Here is an 18,913-nt window from a genome sequence, read left to right as displayed (position 1 = left end):
TCTCCTTTCAAGACTGGATGGAGAACTACATTTTCTTAGCTGTAAAATAAAGAGAAACTGATCTGGTACTGTTCATCTGGCCTATTGGAAGGTGACCCTGCCTATGGCAGCAGTGTTGGAATGAGATGATCCTTGAGGTCCCTTTGGACCCAAACCATTCTGTGGTTCTATGATTTGACACTGGCCTTGTCCCTGCAACATTCTGCAGCCCTGAAGTACTAAAGCAAGTCCTTACTCTTGGTGCAGGGTGCTGAAGTTTTTAGATAGGAGTTGTAGGAAACATGGTGGAATAAAAAAAATGAAATTACCAATGAAAATCATTTGAAGTTATGACTTTGGTTTCATCAATGGTGGTTCAGCCTTATGAAAGGTCCACTTAAAAATTTACAAAGATTGTTGGGACTGCCTGAGTGGACAAGTGGGTGTTTGTAACAGTCCACAGGGACCTGAAGCCCCACAACATCCTCATCTCGATGCCCAACGCTCACGGGAAAGTCAAGGCCATGATTTCAGACTTTGGGCTGTGCAAGAAGCTGGCAGTGGGCAGGCACAGCTTCAGCCGCCGCTCGGGCGTGCCCGGCACTGAGGGCTGGATCGCCCCAGAGATGCTGAGTGAAGACTGCAAAGAGAACCCTGTAAGTGCTCACCCTTCCCAGGCTGCCCAGGACCAGGCCAGACCCTAAAATAGGCAGCACCTGGTGCCTGGGCCCCCAGGCTGCCTTGCAGCTCAAATCTGCGAGTCAGAAAATTTCCTTCTGCTCTCAGATGCAAAATAATCATCTGTGAGAATCAGAGCTTTCAGGGGCAAAGATGTCAGTGCTAGTGAAGGCTGTTTCTTTGCAGACATACACTGTGGACATCTTTTCAGCTGGCTGTGTCTTCTATTACGTGGTGTCTGAAGGTGGCCATCCCTTTGGCAAGTCCCTGCAGCGGCAAGCCAACATCCTGCTGGGAGCATACAGCCTGCAGGCTCTGGAGGCAGGGAGGCACGGTAAGGACTGCACTGCAGGGATCACTGAGGGCCCAGGCTGCTAAACACCAGCACCAGTGACAGGACCAAGGCCCACAGTGACCCTGGTAGCTGTACTCCTCAGATCCTCCTGAAGTAAAGGGCCTACAGTTCTTGGAGTTAGTGCCCCAGGGCAACTCTGTAGTCTTGACTGTGAAGTTATTTCCTGTATTTAAAGAAAGAGAGAGCTGAACTTTGATATTCTTAGTCTTCAATAGTCTTTCTGTTGATTGCCCAGCACATCTGTGAGGGCAGCACTTGGACTAGCAGGACAGGAGGAAGTAGAGACCATAATGAATTTCTGAAGTACTAATTTCTGAAGTAATAAAAAATATTATAAAATTACAAAGTTTTACATTTTACTACAGCCTAAGAACGTAGAGAAAATAAAACTAAAGAAGTAAATTTCCTTGCAGAAGACGTTGTCGCTCGTGATTTAATAGAGCAGATGATAAACATGGACCCCCAGAAACGGCCATCTGCCAGCTGTGTGCTCAAACACCCCTTCTTTTGGAGTCTAGAAAAACAGCTCCAGTTCTTTCAGGTTTGTGATGGCCTTTTCTCTCCTCTCGGTTCTCAGGGCTTTTTCTGGTCTTGAATTCAGTCTCTCTTTTGTGCCTGAGGTCACAGAATCCACAGCCTTACTGAGAGGAGCGAGGCAGCCCAGTTGTAAAACAGGGTGGAGCTCCTGAGCAATTGGCTTGGTCTTACAGCAGATCTGTCAGAGGGGGCCAGAGCTGATGGTACCAAGGTCACTTGGTGGGAGAAGCAGCACCCACAGCTACAGTACCCACAGAGAACATGGCCAAGAGGGTTTTCAAGGACAGGAGTGAACAAGCACTGAATCCTGATGTGGGGTGGGAAATGGCTGAGGGCTTGAGATCCTTTCCAGCCTTATCTTCTCCTCTGTGCTAAAAGAGCTTTGGAAGAGGGTGAAACAAATAATCTCAGAAACTTCTGTATCCTATTCCCAAGTGCTGTCATGGAATGGAATTTTAACTTCACTGCCAGGACAGGCTGTAATGGGCCAGAAGCAGCAATTTGAAAATACTGGGAAAAACTTGGAAATAAAACTAGAAATAATCTGAATGTCTCTTCCAGGATGTTAGTGACCGGATAGAGAAAGAATCTTTAGACAGTCCAATAGTCAAGCAGTTAGAAAGAGGTGGAAGAGAAGTGGTGAAAATGGACTGGAGAGAGCACATCACTGTTCCTCTTCAGACAGGTAAGGGACAGCACTTTGACAGAGTGGGAATTACCTGCTGTTCCCAGTTTGCTGGGACAGGAAAGTAAGGCTAACACTGTCTCAGTTTTGGTACATCACTGTTACTTGCCTGAGTAAAGTGTTTCTTTAGGTGGAAGTACGTGTTTATGTACTGAAACACACCTACAAGGATCTGTGGCTGCAGACATACACCCCAGCACCTAAAACTGCATCACAACACACAAAACAATTTGTTTCTCTTGCAGATCTTCGAAAATTCAGATCCTATAAAGGTGGCTCCGTCCGGGACCTGCTGAGGGCAATGAGAAATAAGGTAAAGGAGTCTTTTCCTCGTGCACTCTGGCTTCCTGCCTCTGGCTGCTGTTGTTGCCAGCCTGTATCAGACCCTGATTTAGGTACTGAGCTCCTTTGCAAGAGTCCAGTAGGAGGTTACTGTGTCCAGGAACGCCAGCAGCTCTGTTTACAAGAGGCTTCTGAAAGAACCTTCTGACTGAGCTTTTCCCTCTTCTGTTTTGCTCCACAGAAGCACCACTACAGGGAACTGCCTCCCGAAGTGCAGGAGACCCTGGGCTCCATCCCAGATGAGTTTGTGTGTTACTTCACAGCTCGTTTCCCTCGCCTGCTCCTGCACACCTACCACGCTATGCACATCTGCTGCCAAGAAAGACTCTTCCAGCACTACTATGCTGAGGACTCTGCAGAGCTGAGCCTTACAGGAGACACGGTTTGAGAGGAGAGGGATGGAGCTTTCTTCTCTGGGACCAACATTCCAAGCACAGGCCTACCCTTAGCAGGGAAAAGTGGGATCAAAGAGCTGAATTCTCTCTCTCTGAAGAAACCAAGCTTCCAAAAAGTGCCTTGTACCTGTGGCTGTGCTGGATCAGGAGATGGTGGAGCTCAGGGCACGAGTGGTGAAGTGATGAACCCTGGCATGGAGTTACTGACTCCAAGGCAGTTTTCAGGACTGTGGACATGAAGAGCAAAAGCTGGATTTAACCATCACCCAATATCCCTGTACTGTATGTGATTTTGTAACAGGTGTGTTTTACAACAACAACAAAAAAAATCAAATTCAGTGATTGAAATCATATAATTACTCAGGACTGGGATGTGCAAAAGGAGCCCTTTGGTTGCAGCAAATTATCTGAATCTGCCATTGCACTGCTGCCACATTAGGCACACCCCAGTGATTGTAAAGGGAATCATTCATGATTATCCTAAAAATGGTATGAAAGTACCATTTCTGTTTTACCAGTACTACTCTGGAAAGTTAGTCCCTTATACTTGAGCAGAAACAGTTCTAAAAAATACGGACTTGAAACATCAATTCAAGGTTTTCCTACTCTGAAAATAAGTCTTGTTGTTTAATATGAAGCAGAACAGGTGCAGTATTTGCAGAACAGGTTGAACAATCCTTAACTCCCAGTATATGAGAACAGATCTGCTCAAGTACCTGCAGCAAGCAATGGCAGCTGGGAGCTGCCTGAGACTCATCAACTGCAAATGTCCCTCGAGGACTAAGAAAAGGCCCCAGCCACAGAGCCACAGGAGGCAAGATCTGCTCAGAGCAGTGAGATCAGGGCAGTGTTTAAGGGGTGCCACAGAGCTGTAGAACCCCATTTCCTGTGGGGGGGGCTGGTAATTCCATCCATGGGAGCCTGTGTGGTTAAAGGTGCAGTATTTCTTTACACTGGCCCTGAAGCTGTGACAAAGTGTCATGTGTGCTAGGATGAAGAAATGCTGAATTCTAATGTAACTGGGGTGTTCTTTTACAATATATTTATTTAATGTATTTATATTTATTTAATTTTTACTACAAAGTGGTATCAAATCCACATGGTACAAGTATGAAGCATGCCAAATCAGTCTTAATCAGTTTTGTGTTTATATTTAACCATCAGATAACAACTGGAAGTGGAAAGTGATACTGCATCTTTCAATGGAATTAATTAAAGGAGAAATTAGAAAGTGAGAATTTGTATGACTGTGCCATTGTGTCTTAAATAAATTATTGCTAGTAATACCCCATGTATGATGGGGTACATACAGCTATTTTTCTGGAGATACTTTACACGATGTTTTTTTCCTACTTTTACAATGTGTGAGAGCAATTGACCTAAGATGCCAAACTGTGCAGGTTACATGTTCTAAAGCTTGAAAAAATAATGGTAATTTTACCTAAAAAGATTCAAAGCCTATTTCATATTTTTATATTTCTCATGTAAAGGTCTTTTATAAATCTACTAAATAAAGACTCAGATTTAAACCCCACAGCTTTGAGTGCCATTGTGTGGCCAGGGAACCCAGCAGGGCTGGTGCTGGCAGAGCTGAGCAGGGAAGGGCCAAGGCCTGCAGCAGCCTGGTCCTGCCGCCCTCGGGCGGGCACACGTGCCTGGTTTTGAGCCTGCTCAAAGCATCTCCTGCCCTCTGACCCAACAGCGGCTGCAGGAGTTGTTCAGGTCGGGGGGAGCCTCCCTGAAGGCCCAAGAGCCTCCTTGGTTACTCTGACAGTCCCCAGGCACCAGCCCCCTCCAGCCTGGTGGCTGAGGCAGGTGCACGCACAGCTGAGATAAAATGGCAGCACTTTGTGCTGTTGTGTGGTGAAGAAATACCCCTAAATAAATTAGTTTTGGTGAAACTGAGCTGGTGACTGATGACGTGATTTACAGGAAACCAAAAGCCACTAGGACAGTTCTGCTGCAGCCCAGCCTTCCTGGGCCCCAGTGGCACAGAGGGCTGGACCGAGGCACCTCTCCCAACCTCTCCACTGCTTGGTGAGGGGGCCTGGAGTGAGTAGGTAGCTCATATAGAGGGCAGTGAGACGCATCTGAAAGTTTAAAATACAAAACAAAGAAATAATAAATTCCACACCCATCTTGACACCTGTTTTGGGTGGGGCTAAGGCTATTGGACTTGTATCAGCAGCACCAATCAGCAGCAGCACTGCTGTGAAGTGGGTGGATACTTGATAGCTCGAACCAGCAATATTTATCTAAAGCAGTTTCCCCGTTTTTATTTCCTGAAGAATTTTCAAGAGACGCGCAGGAGCTGCAGAACACCCACAGTGCTCAGACTGCTGCCCGTGCCGAGCCTGGCGCCACAGGTCTTGGAGCTCCTTCCCTCCCTTCCTCCTTTGGAAACTTTTCCCTGCGGGCAGACCGCACTGGGGACACTCGGCTCTGCAAGGTAAGCTCTGCGTGCGCTGCGCCCCGCGGCTCATTCTCAGCAGGGCGGGTTGCTTTACTAGGACCTGGTTTAACGAAAAGTGAGCCTGTGCCTCCACTGCCCGCCCAGCTCTGTGCCCCCGGCCGCCCCGCAGGGCTGGGAGCTGCTCGGTAGCACCCACGGGACTGTGCGAGAGCTCGGCGAGGCGGGAGCGGGGCGCAGACAGCTCTGCCCGCAGCCCCGCAGCTGCACCCCCTCCGTGCCCCCTGGAGCACGAACCCCGACTGCTCCTAGATCCAGGAGGGATCAGGGACCCGCAGGCCCCCTCCAGCCGTGCTGCCCCAGCCTTGCCCAGCTCTGCTCAGCCTCCGTTCCAGTTTCGATTCCCAGGCAAGGCTCTTCGTTCTGAAGCGCTTTCCTGACGTCACCGCGGGCTGGGGCAGAGACAAGGGCGGGACGGGATTCCATAGCACAAGCCCAGCCCTGGGCCGTGGCCAAAGGCACTGAAAGATCAGTATTTCAGGGACATTTTTAGCCGCCTTTCTCGGGGAAGGCTGCACCAAGTGTCTCTGACCATTTTCATAACCAGCCTGTTTACACTTACTCTGAGGGATGCCTTACACCTACAGCACATCAGGGCAGTCCCGTAACAGGCTCCCCTCTCAGAGCCTCCTGCTCACACCAGAGCTCCAGCCCTGTTTGGGCCTCAGCCGAGGCTTCCACAGGGCTGGCCGGCTGCAGAAAGGGTTAATGTGCACTCGTTGGCTTTCTCCAGCATACCCTGTTCTCCCGGAGCGGTATCTCCCCAAACCACCCCCTGCTGCTGAACCCACTTCCTGCCAAGGTTTTCTCCTTTCCCCAGTCACCACCATTACACCTACAGAAATTGTGGAGACCTCGACCAGCTGCACTGGTGGCTGCTCCTTTGACACTTGTTGAGAGCACTGTTTTAGCACCACGAGCTGCAGGGGTGGAGCTGGCTAAACCGGAGGGTTGAGTCTCCCCACTACAGTAAGAGAAGAAGCAGCAACACCACCACAGTGCACCTTTTACTGTGACCCCAGTGACCGGGCTGTGGATGGTTACTGCTGACTGTGAATGTCACACTGAGCAGGTGTATTTAACCTGTGATTAATGGGTATGATTCTTGCTAACGATATTGTAACTATATCAATATTTTAGAAAATAATTGTTATAAAATAAAAGAAAGTATATGTGATTAGTATTACAAAGCAGATGGGTCCCTTTACACATGTTATATGTAAAAAACAGGATATAGGCTGTAGTCCTGAGATAAGCAAGATCCCAAAACATAATTGGCCTTGGGACGAACAAAGCTGGGACGATGCCCAAAGCAGAATTGGCCGTGGGATGAGCAAAGTTGGGGCGATTTCAGATATGGAATCTAAAGTAGTGGTTTTATCTATGAAATAATAAGGATTATTTGGAACATAATATTTACTTACATAACACAAAGCTTCTTGTGCATGTGCAGCCTGTAAGGTTATTCAGGGGACAGCGAGGGAGACAGCGAGCCTTCCTCCGAGAACACCACCAGAGCCAGGAGACCCCCTAACAACAAATGGAGCATGTGCTGTGCAGTATAGTGACATAGATTTCAATATTTGAAAATAGGACGAGATTTACAGGAAAATACTGATGAATATGTATTAGCATGCAGTAGATAAGTTGGGTTTGGATTCCTTTGTTTCATATGTGAGGCAGGGTGAGAAAGCCTCCCCCTACCTCAGTTGGTTTTGCTTATGCTTTATACAAACCTTAATCATACTTAATATCACTGTGAAATTTCTGTATATGCTTGATTATATTTAATATACTTGATTGTATTCATTTACATAAAATTGCTGGTCAGTTAAAATTGCTGCTAAATTAAATTTTGTTGTTTATTAAATGAGACATATAGAACTCCATTCATAACAAACCCATTCCTCCTGCAGTACAGAACAGGCTGTCCGTACTGCCACCCATCTCTGAACCCCTGGAATGGAGGCTGGGCACAGGAAGGATGTCATGACACAGGGGAGGACACCCCACTGAACAGAAAACCTTCTGCTGGGCTGGACAGTGAGTCAAACTGCTTCTTGGAAATTTTGGTAAGCAGCAAAACAGATATGGGAAAAGAGAAGAAGCAGGGGAGAGTGTACCCATGAAAAAAGAGCAGGGGAAAAAACAAGTGTGAAGGAACTAAAGGCAGGGAAAGTGAGAAAAAGCAATAAAAAGTAAAAGACAGAACCTGGGGAATACAGTGGTGAGGCGCCTCCTTTTCTCCAGTTTGTAACAGAAGGAACTGTTGCGCTCAGCTGTCAGCACAAACCTCTACAGCAACCCCTTACTTCTTTCACATCCACGTGTGTGTCAGAGGCAGGAGCAGCTGCCTTCACACAGGCACACAGCAGCAGCACAGCTGGCAAGAACAGGCCTTTAGAGGTACAGAAATGACCATGGACAAAAAGGTGGGGAGGAAGTTGGGAAAATAGAACACCAATGTCAGCTTGAACTATCACAGGAATGTGAACTGTAAATCTGAAGACTTACTTTTCCCCCCCCTTCTAGGGTTTTGTTCATTAACAGCAGGATTTCCTTCACCAAAGACAATGGGTATGTATTGCTTTCAGAAAATTTCTACTTTGTATGTAGCAATTTGCTTTTTCATATCTGCATTTGAAGGATTTCTCTCTAGTGGGGAACTAGTTAGTACTCCTATCATCTTAGGGTTTGTATTGATGCTATCTATCTTTATTTAGGATAAAATAATCAGACTCAAGTGGTAAATGATCTACCCAAACCTGTCCAGTTTAGGGAATCCCGCCCTGTCAATTCCCATAAACCTTATTATTCCCCACAAAAAACATTTTGGGTTATTTCCTTGACACCCTTTGAGGATCATTTCCAAGTCTTCTTCCTAGTTTCCTGCTTTGCTGATTTATTAGTCTTGCACCATTCAGAACTGCTTCTGATTAAGTTTATGGATACTTTATCATCAGAAGTGACATATTTAAGACCTGCTCTCTCACTGTGACTGGTAGAAAGAAAAAGATCTAACATTCAGTGTGGCCAAACAAACATTAGTTTGTATTAGTAATACATGATTTTAATGTCTAGATTACAAAACGTTACCTGTGAGAGAATGGGTCGAGAACCACGTCAAATGCTGGCTGGAATCTACTGGAATCAAGAAGGAGTATGTAGATAAACTACATGCAGAAGAAGTGACAGGTCCAGCACTAATGGAACTGGATGAGTCTTTCCTCAAAGACATAGGAATGAAGAAAGGCCAAATCCAGATCTTAATCCACAAGAGAAATGAACTTCTGCAGCTCCAGGACAATGCACAGCAAGCTGAGGACTCCAGCAGCAAAACATCCGACAGAAGGGAGGCACAAACAGGCCCAGCCAGAGCCAGCAACGCCCCTGCTCAGGGCACGGCGAGTGGAGGCAGCTCTGGTGCTGTGGGTACCACCAGCAGCGAGAGCACAGCTCCTACTTCTGGCAAGAAGCCAAAAAGAAGCAAAAAATCCCAGCTTCCAAGTGCTGATGAAGTTTTAGAGGTGAGAAACTGTCGGCCATTTAGAAGTCAGGATACCGATTTCAAGTATGTGAAGGACACAGTTCTTGCTCCAGAATCAGGAGTCTGTGATTTAATCATTCCTTGCCACGAATACAAATCCTGTGATACTGCTGCAGAGCTGAACAAACATCAGCTGCAATCAAAATTTGCCTCTGAAGTGATAAGATTTGCTTCAGCCTGCATGAACATTCGAACAAATGGCACCATCCATTTTGGTGTCATGGACGGTGTTGAGGACAAGGGCTGGAAACACGGACAGGTCGTTGGCATAAAGGTCAAAAACCGAGAAGACTTTGTTGATGCACTGGATTATATAGAAAAGTGCTTTTGCAATAATTTAGAAGAAATCGCAAGGAAATGTATTCACCCACCTGTGTTTGTTGAAGTGATTTCAAAAGACTCTCAAGAACAAAGATTTGTAGTGGAGGTTGACATTGAACCAACATTCAGCTTGGTAAAGAGCAATTGTTTTGAAGTTTGTTTGCCAAAATACAATGAAAGCAGTCAGAAGGTGATCCTGACCAAAGAACCAGCTCTCTACCAGCGACTGGGAGCGAAGTCCGAGCCTGTGCAGCGCAGCAAACTCACTGCTTTCATTCAAGCTATACCTGACAGGGATGCTCAAAGACAAAGAGCTGAGCTCTCCAGCACACAAGTACCTACAGAAATACCTCAAGATTTAGGAAGAAAGTTATCAATTCTATTAAATGATGGCAAAACCTACATGGATGATTCTCTACGGTACATCCTTGTCACAAACAGATGTGAACAGGATAATTTGAACTACATCAACTTTTTAATGCACTTGAACATTTTCTGTGTCTTTGACTTTGATGAACATTCTAATGTGTCAGGGCTGTACAGCAAATACAAAGAGCACCATGAAACAAGTTCTTATTTCTTAGAGGATTTTTTCAAAGAAATGAAGACTGATAATTCTCCCTCTCAGAAGCTATTTGATCAGACCAGCTGGATATTCTGCAATGGGCGCAGCGACTTCCTTGGAGATGAGAAAGCTTGTGATGAAAATACATGGATTAGAACAAAAAAAAAACACCTAAAGAAAGTAATTAATTGTATCTGTGAGGAAATTCTGCCACAGCGCTCTTTCATTGTGCTTTTTCTATTGCTGTCACCAGTGCAGAAACCACTTGTGGACACTTTTCAGGAATTCTATACAGAGATGAATGGCATGGAGTACATCATCTGCATTGCAGAGTCCAGAGACAATTACAGGAAGTGGGCTAATCTAGCTCAGGAATCCTGCAGCATTGAGACCCTGGAACAATGCAGTATTGTGGGTATGAAGCTCAGTCACGTAGATGCCACCATCCAATCAATGCTGCCTTCTCCAGCCCAACCCAGACACCTGCCAGCTTCCACTGGAGGCGTGTGTACACTTCCCTTGCGGGAAGAAGAGAAATTGTGTTCCCTAGAAATCCTTTGTGCTGACCAATGTGATGATATCAAATTAAATCTTTGGACTGAAAAACAAAAACAAGAAATAGAACAAGATTTTTACCGCGGGAGAAAAATCATGTGGGAAAACTTGTGGCTTGCTGATAATAAACTCTGTGGGGACATCATTGAACGTGAAGCCTGTGCAGAGGCAAGCAAACTGCTGGATGGTATTTTACGAGGAGGTGGACACAACTATCCTGTGGCTAAACTAAAGATATTTCACCATCCTGGAAGTGGTGGAAGCACAATAGCACGGCAGGTTCTATGGAAAAGCAGAAAGCGTTTTAGATGTGCTGTTATCAAGACCTCCTATCCACCCTCAACTGTTTGTAATCATGTGCTCACCCTCAGAGATTATGAAGAAAAGGAAATCACTCACTGTTTTCCGGTGCTGCTCCTGATCGAAGATTACGATGACGAGTACTTTGATGAACTACAGAGTGAGTTAATGGAGGCTGTAGCAGCCAGAAAAATGAATTCCTCCAGGCCTTACTTCATCCTCATATGCTGTAGACGATACAATGACCCTGAAAGGCTTTGCAAGGCTTCACCACTGGACACAGTTGCTGTCACTCACAAACTGACAGAGTCAGAGAAAAATCTGTTTAACACCAAACTTGGGAAACTGCAGGAGGAATATCCTGAGCCAGAATTTATACTTACGTTTGTGCTGATGTGTAAGGAGTTCAATAAAACATATGTGTCAGACATGGTAGAGCACATCCTGCAAGGCATCGACCCTTCCTCTCGTGACACCTGTTTGATGCGTTACATTGCTCTGCTCAACTGCTATGTACCAAATTCATACCTTTCACTGTCACACTGTGAGGCTTTTCTGGGCCTGGGGGCATATACAGAGAGTAAAGCAAGAGCATACGATTTCAAATATCACTTGAGTGAACAAGCAAGAATGATTTTTATTGAGCTAAAGGAAAGCACCACTTGTATTTCAACTATTCGGATAATCCACTGCCTGGTTGCAAAAGAAATTCTGCATCAGCTTTCAGGGAATCAATCACTAAGTCAACTTGCAACAAATCTTCTTCAGGAAAGGATGCTCTTTGAAAACAGATTTGGACAAAAAGAATTTATAAAGTTTATCAGACATCTATTTATTCGACGTGATAAAAGAAGCAGGGGTGACAATACTGATACTCTCTTCTCCCCATTCATTGAACAAGTCTGTGAAGCTGAAGACTGTGAAAAAGCCATTGCTGTTTTAAAAGCTGCATATGAACTCCTTGGAAAAGATCCTTTTTTTGCCCAGCAGCTTGCCAGACTAAATTACAGCAATGAAAAATTTGAAGATGCTGAATACTGGGCAAAGGTTGCAAAATCACATTTGCCAACTGATTCTTTTATTTTGGATACAGAAGGTCAAGTCTACAGGAGATGGTTTGGTTTCGCTGTGGATAAAATGACAGAGGAAGATACTCCTGAAAGGATCACTGAGAAGATATTGCTTGCTCTTGAAGCTCTGAAATGCTTCAGGGCTGCACAACAGGCAGCAAAGGAAGAACGTGAAAGTATGAACAACGCTGGCTATTTTGGAGAAGTAGAAGTAGGTTGTCGCCTTCTTCGATTTTTGTCCACACTGCCTGTATTCCACAGAAATCTAGAGGGGGAACATACTGAGCTTGTGAAATATCTCACCACAGATTACATTCCTGAAGACATAAAAAGACCATGGGGAAGGCTTCATTCCCGCTTGAAAGGCTTGCGCCAGAACCTGTACAATGCTCTGGAATGGATTTCAGAAGAACTAAGTTACTTCCAAACAGATAAAAACCAAGAGAAGGATGATGAAAATGATGATAAGGAAGAACAAATCCATAATCCCAGAAAATGGCTGAGGAAGCAAGCAGCTGTATACGCTAAATTCTTCATCTCAGCATCACTTATAGATGACAGCAACAATGGTCCTGACACTCAGCTCATGAGACAGATGAGTATTTATGGGAGTGGTGGAGGAAATGTCACCAATATCCTGTCTTTCTTAACAGATAAGAAAGAGAACAGGTCAGCTGAAAAGCTAGAAAAGATCCTTAGTTTCTATCCAGAAAACCCGCTGAGGAACAGGTTGGAGGACAATGATTTGATCAATTTTATTTTGTGCCACATCACATTAGCCTGCTTAGCACCAGGATCAGCCAAACTCCTTCCACTGCCACCTCTTCGTGAGCTCAGTCTAAGATTCTTCAGAGGAAAGAGACAATTTCCAGCAAGTGCCTATTTTTTGCTCACCTTGCTGTACTGGCCAGATGAGGCATTAGACAAAGAGCCTAATCCCGTTAACGATGAAATTTTAACTTCAGCCCTTCAAACCCTGAAACGTTTATATGACATCAAAAGGAAAGATGTTCCTACCAGAAAGAAAAGAATCTACACCCATTTTTTTCTGGGAAAGGGTTATGGCTTAAGTAAGATAGTGCACAAAACTAAAATTGACAAATTGATGGTGGGATCCTTAGATGAGAGGAGAACGAAGTGGCAGCATGGAACAGTATGGAATATTCCCAAAATTCGTGACAATCTCAAAAGAGTTTCTGGCTGGTCCAAGGACAGAAATTTATTTATACGAGGACACAAGAAGGAACTCCATGTCTTGCCACTCCATCATGAATCAGTGCCTGCTGGAAATGAAAATGTGACCTTTTATTTAGGCTTTTCATTTTATGGTCTTGTTGCTTTCGATGTTGCGGTTGAAAATGACCCAGCCATCAAAAGAACCTAAGGTATGTAGTACAGTACCGTATGCACTGTGCTCTTAGAGGGTACAGCACAGGAAGGGTCCAGTCTCACATTTAAAACTAAAAGTGGACTGTTCCTGGGTAACTACCAGGCAACATCAGAATTAACAACTATAATAGTGACCAAATAACTCAAAAAAATTTAAACTATGAGTAGAGTGAACTTTGAGCCAAGCCTTTGAGTGTTTTGGAGTTACAGAAAGCAAGATTTCAAACAAAGACAACAATTGATCTGGTTCTTCTTACCCCACAGACTAGGATTTGAAGTTAATTTCTGCGTAGTCTTGATCAGTAAAAGAATTTGTCCAGTGTTCTTGTCATCTTATTGCAAAAGTTCCATACCTTCTTGGTGATTTCTCATGGGCAGCTCCTTGCAGCACTGACTCCTTCTTCTTCACATTACAGCCAACAAACTCCAGGTCTCTTCTCAACCAGCTCACCCACTCTCTTGTAGCACTCTTCTTATTGGACACAGCTGTGGCCTATTAAGGGCAGGCCTGTTCCTAATCTTTGGTGATTAGTACAGCTGCAACTCCTCAAGGGTGAGGTTACTTTCTGCACTATTTTCTTACATTCTATCCCTCCACAATTCCCCCTTTTCTTTTAATTACAAAGTTGCAGCATCTCTAGAAAGATATGTTTGAGTAAATTGATATTATAACATATTCATGTCTCACTTAGGACTAACAGTATACAAATGCTCTGGCAACACATCACAGCAAGAACGTACATTTCTAAGTTCTCTATTTAGTTTTGCTTTTCACAGTCTAGAACATCAACCTAAGGCTTTTCATAAACTAATGTTGTGCTTACTATCTTTTGTAGGTCCCTTTGCAAAAGACAGTAAACCCAGTAAAAACATCTTTTGTGTAATCTCTAGTTAACTTCAGATTGTGTCTGTGCACTGACCTTGATTCAGTACTCAAACTTACATTGCATATAATCAGAAACTCTTATACATACACTTCTAGAATATTGACAATATCAATAGCTGTACAATTTTATAAGGCAACTCACAAGAATAAGTTAAAGGCTATATATTGGGCGAGTAACAAATCAACAGTTACATAATTTTATCAATAGCTCTATGACTTGAACAACATTGATCCAGTATCTGTCGAATGTACTTATGCTTATGGAATATAAACTTTCACACTTATGTCTAATCAAAGATAAATGGCTGCAATTAAAAAACAAAATGCACATGTTTCATCAGCAAACAAATATACCATACTGAATGATAAAGCTACTCTGTCCCCAGCTCCTACTGCTGTTTTAAAAATTCTCTTCTTCCTTTTACAGTTTTTTGTTGTATTAGTTGGTCACTGGAAGCCTCTCTGCCCTGCTCTGTTTTCCATGTAGATGAAACAATCTGTTCTTCACTAGATACACTATTTCTCATTGTGTCCCCAGCGGCTCACCTGTACTCCAGGTGTCAAAATCTGTCAGGTCTGGACCAGGCAGCATCCCCTGCTGCTCTCAGTGCTACACTGGGCTCCATCTCACCGTACAGCCCAATCCCGAATCACATTGGGTTACTGTGGAGGTGGCCACTATACAGTTTAGAAGGCTTCTTTTACATGTTGTCTGGGCAGCTCTGACTCTGCCTCTCAGAGCTTCATGTTGCTTTTGTTCCAGTGCTCATGTAGCAGCAACTTAGCAAACCTGCCCCTGTACTCCTCAGGGGCCGTGCTAGTGCTGAGGCACCGGCTGCTGCTGTGGCCATGCCATTTGCCACTTCTATGATGCCACTCCTGTGTCCTGCTGCACACACTGCCAATCAGGGGAAACTGGGCACCATCCTGGGTCCCCTCTGGACTGCGGCCATACCTTGGCAGGGGGCATGGGGCTTGCTCCAATGCACCAAATAAGCAAAGTGTGTAGTGTCCCCTCCTCATATCCAGCACTCTTCTCCTTGGGGGTGGCGTCTCATACATTGTCCAGACTTCTAGGCTCCCAGGTCTGCCTGGCTATAACTCATCTGGATTTTTAGGATCTTGGGCTCTTGGTCTGCCTGCTCAGCTCCTAGGCTCCTGGTCCACTTGGCTCCACTATCTTACTGCTCCTAGGTCTGTGGTCATCCTCCTGAATCATCGTGGGATCACAGCACTTTAATATTAAAGTCCTTTTTCCCAAACCACCACAGGATCATGTCAGAATCACATCGGGGTCACCAATCGTCATCTTATTGCAAAAGTTCCATACCTTCTTGGTGATTTCTCATGGGCATCTCCTCACAGCACTAACCCCCTCTTCTACACAGTACGGCCAACAAACTCCAACTCACTCTTCAACCAGCTCACCCACTCTCTTGTAGCACTCTTCTTATTGGACACAGCTGTGGCCTATTAAGGGCAGGCCTGTTCCTAGTCTTTGGTGGTTAGTACAGGTGCAACTCCTCAGGGGTGAGATTACCTTCTGCACTATTTTCTTACACTCCATCCCCTCACACAGTGTAACTAAATTTTTCTTCCTGAATCAGCAACAGAAAAATGAACTCAGACCACATAGCATGTATGATATGTACCATGTATGAAATAACTACGAACTGCAAAGCCAGTGTCAGTATGGAAGCAATTTTCACGCTGACTTCACAATCAGACTGATAAAAAACAGGCCCCAAATTCTACAGAATCCTACATTGCTTCTCTGTGTAAATATTACCTTACTAGACATATCTATATCTGGGCTGGGGTGGAGAGATATGTGAGCAGTCATGGGTGGCGTAAAAGATCAGTTGTAAGCACTGTTATGTGTTCATAGTCCAAACAATTCCTGCACTTGGTGGAATTATTTTGCATTATCAGCCAAGGAATGCCACAGAATACAGAACTGAAATTTGTCTAGAGCATACATCCATGATTTGAAAAATGCAGAGGAGGTTTTCAGTGCTATGTTTGCAACCATGATGCCACATTCAGCTTCTAATAACAAAAATGTGTGTTGAGTTTCACATTGTTTGATATACGATATCGTGACTAAAACTGCCCAAACCCCCTGTCATATAACTTGTTTTAATCAAATAAATATCTTTTATGAAGTACTACCATTTCTATGTGACCTTGATTACCCTACCTGAGGATGTATTTCCAACAGCAGCTAGGTATGATTTGCTTTTCCAACTGCAGCAAGGATCTGGGCAGAACCAAAAACTGTAGAATGAACTGCAAGCCATGGTGAATTCAGAAGGAAGATGGAAGATTATTGTCTAATCCAAGCCTTGACATTCTGGCCTCAGGAAGGAGAAACAACTGCCAGAAGGAAGAGAGCTGGAGGGGCAGAGAAATCCCCCTCTGCTCCCCAGCCCTGATGCAGGGGATGGGAGTACATTTGAGAAGGTAACTGGGCAAAGGCAGCTTCCCCAAGTCTAGCCTGGGGCATTAGGATGGCTTCAACCCAGAGCAGAAACTTGATATGTAAACTTACTGAAAAGCAAAGCATTGACTGCTCACCACATACACAACCTGCTCAAATACTGTGGCAGAAACACGGACTTTGTTTTTGAAAAGGAACTGTTACCACGATGAAAAATTACAGCCAGCTTGGCCAGGAGGGTCTGTCTTGTAATTTGCTTACTGCCTGCCCACACCCAACTCGATTCTGCAGACAGCAGTGCTTTGCCCTGAAGCTCACACTACTGCACAAGCTTGAGCCTTTGAGGTATAAACAGGAGTCATGCTCCTCATATATGCCTACTTTTACCTTTTAAGAAATTGAAAGTTTAGATTTAAACTCTTCATTCCCCCAGGCCCACAGAAAACAACAACAACCGAAAAAAACCCAAAACCAAACCAAACAAACAAAAAAAACCCACAACCCCCCCCCCCAAAAAAACCAAACAAAAAAAAAAAAACCCAAACAAAATCGAACAAAACCCCAACCAACAAAAAAAAAAAACAAAAGGAGCAAAACAAGTTTTAGAGAAAAAGTGTGAACTTACAGATTAACTCTTGTTGTCCCACACTGCAAGAACAACCAGCTGAGGCTCACAGTGCAACAAGCACAGACCCACCCTTTCTACTTCCTACTACCAGTCATGTTCACACTGGGAGGGCATTAACCTGCCAGGCAACACACAACTGGCTCTTGGTACAAAGCAGCTCCCAAATGCCTCTCAGATTTCCTGCAGCTGAAAGGGCCAGAGGACAAATATGCATTAGGAACTTCTGCACAGCAGCAGTGTTCCCTTGAAGGGTCCTCTACTGCACCTCCTTCTTGTCACACATAGCCAATGCAAAATGCCTTCAACTGGTCCATGCCACAGCATAAAGATATCTCTTTATCTTCCCTTTACCAGCTCTCAGAAACGAACCCATGGGTGAACAGTGGTAGCTAAATACGCCCAACCAGCCTAGCACAGTAATCCATTCTCACCCTATACCCGGGAGGTGTCATTTCCCAAGCTACCTCATCTCTCTGCTCAAAAAGGGTTTAGAACAGAGACCTCCCAGCATGCCCATGCCACCAACTTTTATGAAAACACTGTTAGAAATTTTTCCTCCATATTCTGACTCTTCTAACTTCAATAGCTTTTATAGTCTGCTTAGCAGCAGGACAGCAGATCAACAGCAAAAGGAAGTTACAGGTCAAGAAGTTAGGATTCATGTTTGTCTCCACTTTAAGTCAGAACTCACACAAATGAGTCTCTGCAGCTTATAGAGAATCAAAAAGCTGGTACCAAGTTATTCTCACCATGACAGCTGTTGCAATAATAATTTAATAATTTAAATAGGTTTTCAAGAGGAGAAAAGAAAAATACACAGAAACAGTGGTTCACTTCTGTTTAATCAGAGACTTACAAAATGTCACACATTACAGATGGCTGTGTGTGCAATGACCCATTCCAGAAGAACAGTTCAAGAGGGGGTTCCCAGTGGATGCAAATCATGTCAGCTCCACATTTTCTTTTAATCTTCTTTGTAAAGTGAATGCTATAAAATTAAGCTTGTTATTGTTACTATTATTTGCATGCATTAAAGTGATGCACATACTTACCAGTCTCTCACTTTCTTGAATTAAATTCAACACCAGTATTTTGCCACCACCTGTCTTTTGAAAAAGATCGGTAATCCCAGCCCTTTCATACCACTTAACACAAAAGCAGTATCAGTTAAGTTACAGAAAAAAGCCCTTCACAAGACACTAACTTCTGTGGCCATACTGCTACCGAGAGGGGACACTGTTCACTCATGTGCTTCCAGGTCCTTTATCAAGGTACTAAAACCAGCTTGGAGTTTGCTCATTTTGAGTTTGCTGCACAGTGACCAGAAACTCTAAAAGGGCAACTGGGAGTCAGCAAAGAGTCTAAGGAAAAAGTGGGAAATGACAAACTGTTCCAAATACACAGTACCAGAACTGGGAGGGAAGACTGCTGAACCACTTCACAATGGACAGCTGCTCTAATGGTGTGTCAGAAGTTGAGCTACAATTTAACACTGTTTACCTGGTAATCAAAGTTCAAATTTCCAGTCTTGTTTTGGTCCTATCTCAAAAGAAAATAAACTTTATTCTACCAAAAAGTACCATAAGTAACTGCCATTTAAAATTTCACAAAGAGTTCTACTACGATCTGTCCTGGAGAAATGCACTTTTTCTTTGTTAAGATACTATGGAACACACTCTGCCCTTTAGTTATCCCCCACTGACTGCCAGGCCAGGGTACAAGTAGTGCAGGTCTGCATCCAGCCACTGCCAAAACCAGGACTTGATAAGGT

At 44.3% G+C, this 18,913-nt stretch overlaps 2 protein-coding genes across 2 annotated transcripts in view; both read left to right on the top strand.

The window, feature by feature from the left end:
- ERN1 (endoplasmic reticulum to nucleus signaling 1) overlaps positions 1–4,505 on the top strand; it is a 32,236-nt gene extending 27,731 nt beyond the window's left edge. The window contains exons 17-22 of the mRNA XM_036394462.1: positions 436–635; positions 844–991; positions 1,426–1,553; positions 2,111–2,234; positions 2,480–2,547; positions 2,758–4,505. Coding sequence (XP_036250355.1) covers positions 436–635; positions 844–991; positions 1,426–1,553; positions 2,111–2,234; positions 2,480–2,547; positions 2,758–2,964 — 875 coding nt within the window. The 3' untranslated portion in view covers positions 2,965–4,505. The remainder of the gene's footprint in view (positions 1–435; positions 636–843; positions 992–1,425; positions 1,554–2,110; positions 2,235–2,479; positions 2,548–2,757) is intronic.
- A 766-nt stretch (positions 4,506–5,271) lies between these two features.
- Positions 5,272–16,242, top strand: LOC118693698 (sterile alpha motif domain-containing protein 9-like). The gene is made up of 4 exons (XM_036394461.1): positions 5,272–5,420; positions 7,358–7,513; positions 7,974–8,018; positions 8,523–16,242. Exons 3-4 carry the CDS (start codon positions 8,015–8,017, stop codon positions 13,181–13,183), a joined length of 4,665 nt encoding a protein of 1,554 aa, XP_036250354.1. The 5' UTR covers positions 5,272–5,420; positions 7,358–7,513; positions 7,974–8,014; the 3' UTR covers positions 13,184–16,242.
- The last annotated feature ends 2,671 nt before the right edge of the window (positions 16,243–18,913 follow it).

This window comes from Molothrus ater, chromosome 19, assembly GCF_012460135.2.
Source record: "Molothrus ater isolate BHLD 08-10-18 breed brown headed cowbird chromosome 19, BPBGC_Mater_1.1, whole genome shotgun sequence".
Taxonomy (NCBI): Eukaryota; Metazoa; Chordata; class Aves; order Passeriformes; family Icteridae; genus Molothrus; species Molothrus ater.
Note: the sequence above shows the minus strand (reverse complement) of the source record. Positions and strands in the feature narration are given on the sequence as shown.